This window comes from Mytilus californianus, unplaced genomic scaffold, assembly GCF_021869535.1.
Source record: "Mytilus californianus isolate M0D057914Y unplaced genomic scaffold, xbMytCali1.0.p SCAF_1, whole genome shotgun sequence".
NCBI lineage: Eukaryota > Metazoa > Mollusca > Bivalvia > Mytilida > Mytilidae > Mytilus > Mytilus californianus.
In genome coordinates this window covers 106,709,287-106,718,595 of record NW_026262581.1, presented here as the reverse complement: position 1 = coordinate 106,718,595, position 9,309 = coordinate 106,709,287, and the positions used below count along the sequence as shown (strand labels likewise).

General features: G+C 32.8%; 2 protein-coding genes across 4 annotated transcripts in view; both read right to left on the bottom strand.

Annotated features, from left to right (window-relative positions):
• The window catches only part of LOC127729108 (TBC1 domain family member 25-like), a 447,590-nt gene that overhangs the window by 322,342 nt on the left and 115,939 nt on the right, over positions 1-9,309 (bottom strand). The gene's annotated exons all lie outside the window — the stretch shown is intronic.
• Positions 1-9,309, bottom strand: part of LOC127729157 (synapsin-like) — a 144,947-nt gene that overhangs the window by 71,053 nt on the left and 64,585 nt on the right. The window contains exon 7 of the mRNA XM_052236833.1: positions 935-1,024. Within this exon, the coding sequence (XP_052092793.1) occupies positions 935-1,024 (90 nt within the window). The remainder of the gene's footprint in view (positions 1-934; positions 1,025-9,309) is intronic.

Genomic DNA, 9,309 nt, shown 5'->3' with positions numbered 1-9,309 from the left:
TCATCCAATCTGCTTGAAATTTGCAGTTATATACTTTTTTACACTGCCACTTGGTCCAGACAAATGCATCTATATTGTTGCAGTTGACATAGCAGACATGGAATTTCAATTACTTTATAAATCGTACATAAAAACTACTGACCACAGTTTTCAAATAATCGCCGATTGTTTGTTTATTTCCATGAAAGTAACGAAAAATCCTGAGAAATAGGAATGCGGGTCATTCCGGGTTAAAATATCCAAATGCAGGAGATTCTATACTCCCGCATGGGATCAGACCGGCAAGTGGGAGATTTCTGGAATTTCGTTGTTTGTGCAGGAAACTCCTGCTCAAAACGGGATGGTCGGAAGGTATCCATTTGTTTCAACAGGTTTTACAGTTGTATCAAAATAATTTTGCAGTTATGTTACTATCACAAAGATTGCAGGTAGTTCTATAGGCGTACACTTTGATATATAATTTAATTTGTTTGTTCACAGAAAAAAGCTTAATTTAAATAATACTGTCACAGGATAGACTAAATAGGGAAATACTCCACAACATCAATTGGTAGTTCTACTGGAAAATGTGTCTCGCACCTATGTAATTGTCTATTCCATAATTAGTGTCTGCATAATTGTTGAGGACAACTCAGACACAAGAAAGTCTCCAACCCTACTATATGGTGTTTGACCTAAGTGTTCAGTATGATGTTTGGTCAGTATGATGTTAGCAAACTTTCTTGATGACATGAACACTATATATTATGCCAGCTTGACTACAGCTTGCGATAATTGTAGTTAAGAATTACCTTAGTGTCCATGTCACCAAGAAAGTTTGTTAACATTATACTTAAGGCAAATTCTTAACTACAATTATTTGCAAGCTGTAGTCAAGCTGGTATAATATATATATTGTGTGCCATTCCTCTTTTAATTTTTATAAAATACTTACCATTTCACGATGGTTAGGATAGTATGCTTGTTCTATTAACGGGAAGTTTTCTTTTCCTAATTTCTTCTGTAATTTGACTAGTTGCGCCAACTGAAAAAGATAACAAAAAATAAGTATCAATGAAAGTATCTTTGGGAACATGCTAACACACTCACATCAATGGAACTTCAGAATTCTAGTCTTGAATACCTTACCTCAATGATATTCAAAAGAAGGGAAAACCTTTCTTTAAAATGAAGGCACATGTTCAAAATGAACATGCTCATCAAAGTAACAAGAGTAATTAAGACAAGCATTCTGTGAGTATTGCCTGGCAATACATAGTCCCCTACCGGTTAAAAATTCATTGTACTGAAACAAAATGCTAACTTGATCTATAACTTGTCATAGTGTAAACTATATAACAAATATCAAGTCAATATCTTCAAGCATGACGAAAAAAATGTGTAAAATTGATTATTTGAGTGAATTTTCTAAGCCAAAGGACCATAACTCTGCACAAAATCATCACACTGGAACAAAACAAACTTGATCTGTAAGTTGTCATGATAAAACTATACACCAATTATCAAATCAATATCTTCAAGCATGATGAAAATAAAACACTTCAGCAAGCGAAGCCTGATATGACTGCAGAGGTCGAACCCTGAACAGTTGGGGCAAGTTACTTTGTTTGATTTCAACTAAATTTTTTGTGTTTTTTTATATGCTGAATCTAACCATGTTGTTAGATTTTGGATATCAGACCATACTAGGTAAATTAAATGTCCCATTTCAAATTTTTAAGATCTTTGACCACATTTATTTTGTGTCAGAAACCTATATTATGTCAAAAATTTGATCACATTCCAAATTCAGACAGTATCAAGCTTGGATATTGTGTCCAAATTTGCCCCAACTATTCAGCCTGTTTGGTGTGTATCTCCTGCCATATCAGTATTTGTTGCTTTTATATATAAATCAGAAATAATCAATGTAAAAATGGAAAATTTTTGGGGAAAAAAAATCCCCCAAAAAAATTTGTCCCCCCCCCCCCCCCCCCCCCCCCCCCCACCCCCAAAATATTTTTTGAAAAAATTTGAAATTTTGAAAAATCTTGAAGAAAAAAGTATGAACCCCCCCCCCCCCAAATTTTGAAGAAAAGAATATGAACCCCCCCACCCCCCTTTCGTCGGTAGGGCACTGATAATCTGCCCATTTCTCAAATCAACACAATAAGCAATATGAAAACGGTTGAACTTATGGTTAATTGGTATGTAAAATACAAAAAACAGGACGAATTCAGAAATTATTGCAAGGTTTTTATTAATGCGAATAATGTGACTGGGTGAGAATCGCAATAATAAGAGCTTGCATTCTAATATCTGATACATATATCTGTATGCAGATTTTCCTTGAAGCACAATAATAAATGCACACAATAATTTCTGAATTTACAGTAAGTGAAAACATTAGCCAAAAGAGAAAAAATTGTAAAGGGTTTCATGGAATTCTGTGTCTTGTCTGCAATTGATGCTATCAGAGTGAAAAAGCATTCTGTTGATTGCGAAAGCTCAGTCCATCTATCAGTTAGAATTCCATAAAGGTTTGAAAAAAATTATTGATGTCCATAAAAACTATATACACAGACTAAACCTAAATGTTGACCATGACAATAGAATGTAGAATCACTATCTCTCACTTTTAGGACTTTTGACACAGAAGACTAAAAAATGAAGTAAAATTGAGAATGGAAATGGGGAATGTGTCAAAGAGACACCAACCGGACCATAGAGCAGACAACAGTCGAAGGCCACCAATGGGTCTTCAATGCAGCGAGAAACTGCCGCACTCGGAGGCGTCCTTCAGCTGGCCCCTAAACAAATATGTATACTAGTTCAGTGATAATGGATGTCATACTAAACTCCAAATTATACACAAGAAACTAAAATTAAAAATGATACAAGACTAACAAAGGCCAGAGGCTCCTGACTTGGGACAGGCGCAAAAATGCGGCGGGGTTAAATATGTTTTTTGAGATCTCAACCCTCCCCCTATACCTCTAGCCAATGTAGAAAAAACAAACGTACAAAAAAGTAGTACACATAATTTAAGGCATCTCAAGAATAAATATGACATAACATATCTAAAGAATAATATACCATAACTATAAAATATGGTTTTTAGAAAAATATAGTTGCTACAGTAGGTACCGGTACTTATTTTTTCAAAAGCAGAAATGCTGAATTGTCTTGCCTGCTATGCTGATAATGACTGAATATTTTGTTGACAGCCTTTGAGATCAATGTATAACTTAAATTTAATATAATATTATTCACCCGGGAGATAGACAAACTTTTCTCATTAAAAGGACTTTAGCAACATTTGTTACAGGCAAGATGAAAATGAAATGTTACCATATTAGTATAGTTCGGAATGCCATGACCAAAACAAACAAAAAAATATATAAAATGATGTTTCTCTTATTATCTAGTTTTTTTATAATTCCTTTGCAATATTACAACTACATTATGTAATTTCCTCAGAATGTACAAAACAAATCAATGTTGTAAAGATATTAAGTTTCTGTAACCATAAGAACAGGCCAATTTTCTAAACTATTAACTGAAGTTGTTAATTTCTGTGTCATTTGGTCTCTTGTGGAGAGTTGTTTCAATGGCAATCATACCACATCTTCTTATTTTTATGTTAATTTTCTTTTTAAGAAAAAATTAATGTTCAAACCATCACAATCTACAAAAATTAATAAAAACAATATTGTTTTACTCATCATTTCATCTTCCATATAATCAGCTGTTAGATGTATAAGGCCAAAAAAAAATATATGTCTGTTTAAGGTTACATACTTTAAAAAAATAGGGTAGGTAGGTCGGTATTTCCATTTTATTTTATTTTTTTGTGACATGATTTCGAGTCATGCCGTTTTGTCTTGTCGTGGTCCGAGTTGATCATGGGCCGAGTTTACCTGTATTTTTAATGATTGGATTATTTCCCTTGGTTATTGGTTGTAAACAATTGCGGTAAAGTGTTTATTTCATCACACGAGTTGCGAAATTCCTAAAAACAGCTGTCATATTCACGATTGTGAACATTGGGATGTATCAGGCAATTGATTTATATTATTTGCAACACTAATTTCGCTTTTGACATGAGATCAGTTTATTTTTCACTTTACGACGGAAATAAAATGACTTAGGGTCGGCGCTCAAAAGTAGGGTCGGTCGGGTAACCGTAAACAGACATATATTTTTTTTTGGCCTAATAGTTATAGGAAGGCTCGTTTATCATAATTATTGAAATTAAATATCAAGTTCATTTCAAGCTATATTAAATTCTCACAAGTTACAAAAGCCTATTTCTCTTATGGTAAAATTTATCTTTGACCTCCTGGTGAAATATTTTCTATTTTGCAAGCTTCTGTCAAATACAAGTCCACCTACAATAAAACCCAGACTACTGTTAACTTCAGATATTTTCAAGCATTTTTTCTTGTACACTTCAGAATGGAATATAATTTGACATAAAGAATAATTTCAAGTGTTTTGTATATTATTGAAGAAATCACAAATCTCTGTTGCCAAGGGAAATGTTACCTATGAAAGTCATCATTGACCTAATGAATAGCCAATGAAAATGTTGCAATTTCGTGACACACTGCAGGATAGGACAACAAAATAAACAAAATTATCATATCACTTGTTCTTATCATAGGCTGTTCAGCCTGATACAAGAAACTTCTCTTCATGCTGAAAACAGATAACAAGACAAAAAACCTTTAAAAGAGAATGTTGCCTATGTCATTGTTAAAAGATGTACTATCTTGTTTAAATATATTAGCTATAATCCACTAGAAAGCTTTTGCAGTCAGAAAGAGTAGGAATATATGTAAAAATGACCAAAGCCAGTGAGGGTTAAGAAATAAATGAGCCATTTAATAAAGTAATCTAAGATCTTGTACTGAACTCATTGCACCAATATACTAAAAATTCTTAAGGGTTCCGTGGAACCCAGTGTCTCGCCTACTTTTACTGTTAGTCGCAAGCTCAACAAAAATGGGGAAAAAATTATTAAAAATTTTCCTCTAGATACTATCTTTTGATTGTGAGAAGTTCTGTTCAAGTTTGGTAAAAATCCAAGAAGGTTTATGAATCTTATAAATGTTTTAAAAACTTTAACTGCAGACTGTACGTAATGTTAACTGGAATAAAACTAAGTCTATTTATAAGTATATATACTGAAAAACAGGAAATAAACTTTTACAAAATTTCCTTCTAGATAATAGCTTTTGATCATAAACAAGCTTCTGTCCAAGTTTGGTACAAATCCAGGATAGTTTAAGAAAGTTATTAAAATTTGAAAAACTTTAACCACAGAGTGAATGTAATGTTAACTGGCAGAAAAACTAAGTCCATATATGAGTAAAATACAGACAAACAGGATTTTTTTTTTTTTACAAAATTTTCTTCTGGATACTATCTTATGATTATAAACAAGCTTCTGTCCAAGTTTGGTACAAATCTAGGATAGTTTAAGAAAGTTATTAAAATTTGAAAAACTTTAACCACAGAGTGAATGTAATGTTAACTGGCAGAAAAACTAAGTTCATTTATGAGTAAAATACGGATAAACAGGATTTTTTTTTTTACAAAATTTTCTTCTGGATACTATCTTATGATCATAAACAAGCTTCTGTCCAAGTTTGGTACAAATCTAGGATAGTTTAAGAAAGTTATTAAAATTTCAAAAACTTTAACCACAGAGTGACTATTTGTGGACGCCGCTGCGGCCCCTGGAATGTAGGATCATTATGTCTCGCTTTTACGACAAAAGTCGCAGGCTCGACAAAAGGTGGTCCAATACTCACAGAGATGACTGAAAACAGAACAGAAAACTGTAATGTTTATACAAAAAGTAAATGCAGCAAGGCATATCAATAGTATGTGAATCAGAACAACAGTTATATCTGATCTGTACTACTCGTAATACAATTATACACCCAATGTCCACTTAATTTGTTTTGGGAGGGCTGTCAACTTAATTTATGAAATTTTTGTTTTCTAAACTCTGTTTCATCCAAACTTGTGTTAAATAGCTAAATAAGGTTAAATATGTCAACCACTGGACGTTAACCAAGCAACAATCAATCAGTCAATCAACTTTGTAAATTATGATGTCATAATGATATCACATATGAGTTCCTTCCTTAAAGCAACAGAGCAATCATGCATGGCCATAAGTTCGTCACATGTGATTTTTAACTATATATTTGATATAAAATTAAGTTTTTTCAAAAAGAACATGGTAGGGTCATTTCAGGTAAGATTTAAATTAACTTGGTACATGCATTTATCAATGAAATTAGATTTGATGAAAATATTTAAGAATACTATTTTTGTAATTTCTGGTGCCAAATAATTGGCTCCTTTTTACTTTCTCCTGTATCATGTTAGGGTTGGAAGGACATTTTTTTTTTAACATTGTGACTGAGCTATTTATTTTGTGAAAATCTGGTCCATCAGGAATTCAGAATTTTAATATTCTGTGATTCAAGAAGAAAAAAAACCCTTCTTTTTTTAACCTAGAATTCAAAATTTAATTTCAAAGTAAGGATTTTTTTCTTCTTACTTCTCAGTCACAATCTGGAGCCACACAAAAACAAAATTAGGTTTTTTAGTTGATTCTAACAGTGATTGTTTAATGACATTTACTTCTTAAATCATAGATTTCTTGATTTGGTAATTTGTCAGGGGCGGATCCAGAACCTCGATGTCTGGGGGGGCACCATGAAACCAAATTTAAAGATTTGTTTAGAGATGGATATATGGTGGTGGTGTCATGTATTGGGGATGATGGTGGTTTGTGGGGGGGGGGTCAGGTCTTCATTTCTATATCTTTTAATTAATTTTGGGTCCATTTCTTTCTACTCTTTTATTTGCTGCATAATGTCCTCTATTCTTTATAGTTCAACACCCTTAATCTGTTTTCTATATTTTTTGGGCCCATTTTTTTTCTAGTCTTTACTTTTTGACCATTACTAGTATTCTCTAATCTGTAAACCCCATTCATACCCTCATTCATGGTAAACCATTCATACCCTCATTCACGGTAACCTATTCATACCCTCATTCACGGTAACCTATTCATACCCTCATACACTTTAATTGAAACAAGAAAAAATATACAAATATTACTGTACAATAAGTAGGTTTTCAAAAATACAATATCATTTTATTGATGATTATATATCAGGCACAGACCATTCATGTTTTGTGGAAGGGGATGTTTTTTTAAAGACAAATCGATGGTTTCCATAAAAAATATGAGGAAAAGAAACACGACATTTGAGATAAAATAAAAATGTTGTATGCATTGAAAAAATTGTTTGTTGTTTAATAAAGTTCGAAAAAGACTGTTCTGAGAAAGACACATTCCCCAGAAACCGTATACAATGTGAGTGTTTGGTAATAAAGACGTATATCTCATATCGATACTAACCTTCTTGACACTAAACATCTATTTTTACATATTCTTTTAAGACCGATTTTAGTTGGTAATTTCTTTCCTGATAAGAAGATTTCACTTGTTAATCGATATTGATCCTGTTAATATATTCGTATTAATTCCAACCATCATGTACATGTACATGTAGTTTACATAAATGCTTTTGGATATAGACATTACACAAAGGTGTCAATATTTACACACCCATCGATAACTTGTCATAAATCACGCATGTTGAAGCTGGGGTTAATTAATGACCAGTTTAGGAAGTCAAATCAAGCTGTGTCTTGATTTTCTATCTAGATAAGCAGATACAGTAGCAATAAAACTATGTGAGAAAATTTTTTTGGTGACCTCGACTGGGGGGGCACGTGCCCCCTGTGCCCCCCCGGTAAATCCGCCACTGTTTGTTTCTAGAGAATTTATGATTAGATTTCCTTCTGTTTCCGTCAAATCAATGCCAACTAGGCCAATAGTTAATTGTTTATTCTGTATGTTCTCAAAATACTTTATCAAATTTGAAATATCACTTTCTGAGACGTTCTGAGACCAATTCAATATTTATAGAAGAGTTAGGTCAAAGTCAAATGACTTCATTGACTGAGAACCTAGTTGTTTACAACGTATAAGTTTTCATAATACTTTTGCATGGAAATTCTTATCTAGTAAATTATATAAAGGTTTTAAATTAACCAAACTAGTAAACTATATAAAGGTCTTTTAATTAACCAAACTAGTACACTATATAAAGGTCTTTAAATTGATCAAAGAAGGGGGGGTCAGAGGGGGTCCAATCCCGAAATCCCAAGTTTATTTTAGCTGAATCCCCATTTTCCGGGCCTTATTTGACGATATCCCTAAATTCCGATAAAATAACATATGCTTTTTTGGCAAAATAGTACATTAACTAATGATTGTATACTCTTCAAAGCAATCAGTGAGTCTGTTATGCACCGGGCAGATTCCCTGTATCTTATCAATATAATCTAGTGAACATAGTTTAAAACAGATTATATATACATGGAGACTGCAACATTCCAAAACTTAAAAGACACATAAATAAGTTGGCTAGTTTGAGCTCAATAAAAGAAGGTAAGAAATTTTCGTCAGTTACTTGGAGTATGATAGTACATTGTTTAAGCTATCACTCTTCTTTACTCTGCAACTTTTTGTGTGCTAGTCCGAAGCCAGGATACAGTGTCAAGTAGTTGTGCGTATTTGTTTTACAGGTAATTATTTATTTGTGTCTTGCCATTTAATTTCGTCCGACATCCCTTTTTTTAAAATTAAATATGGACCCTATTTAGCTCTGTGGTATGGGTGATCACTGCCGCAGTGACTTGCATTATTCTGTAAATAACTTTGTAGAGTGCTTCGAAACTTAAGATTGTGTAACACAAAACTCAAACAAATTTTGTTTTGGGTCAAAATCAGACGTCTTGGAAGGGTTACTTTTTCTTTGAATACTTATCTGTGCTGACGCACCTTGTTTAAATCCTGTTTTGTTTCCTTGTGTAATCGTGTCCTCTGGTTTACTCATTTTTTTATACTCTTACATTTATAACTTTGACCAAGATGAATAAAATTCTCTTCGGAGAAATCCAAAGACTGAAAACCATAGACTAATCCGGGCATAGAACAAACAATGTGAAGATATAGCCAAGTAGTATTAATAATACCATAAACCTTTGAACAAATTAACGCAGGTACAAAAGGAACAATCACAAACAGAACACTGAACACTAAAAAACATGCACAAATTCCTACAAAAACCAGGAGTGAAGCCAGGTGCTCCAGAAGGGTTAAGCTAATGCTATTTTTTTTTAAAAAAAGAGTCCCGATAGATAAAAATCCCGAATTCATGGACATAAATA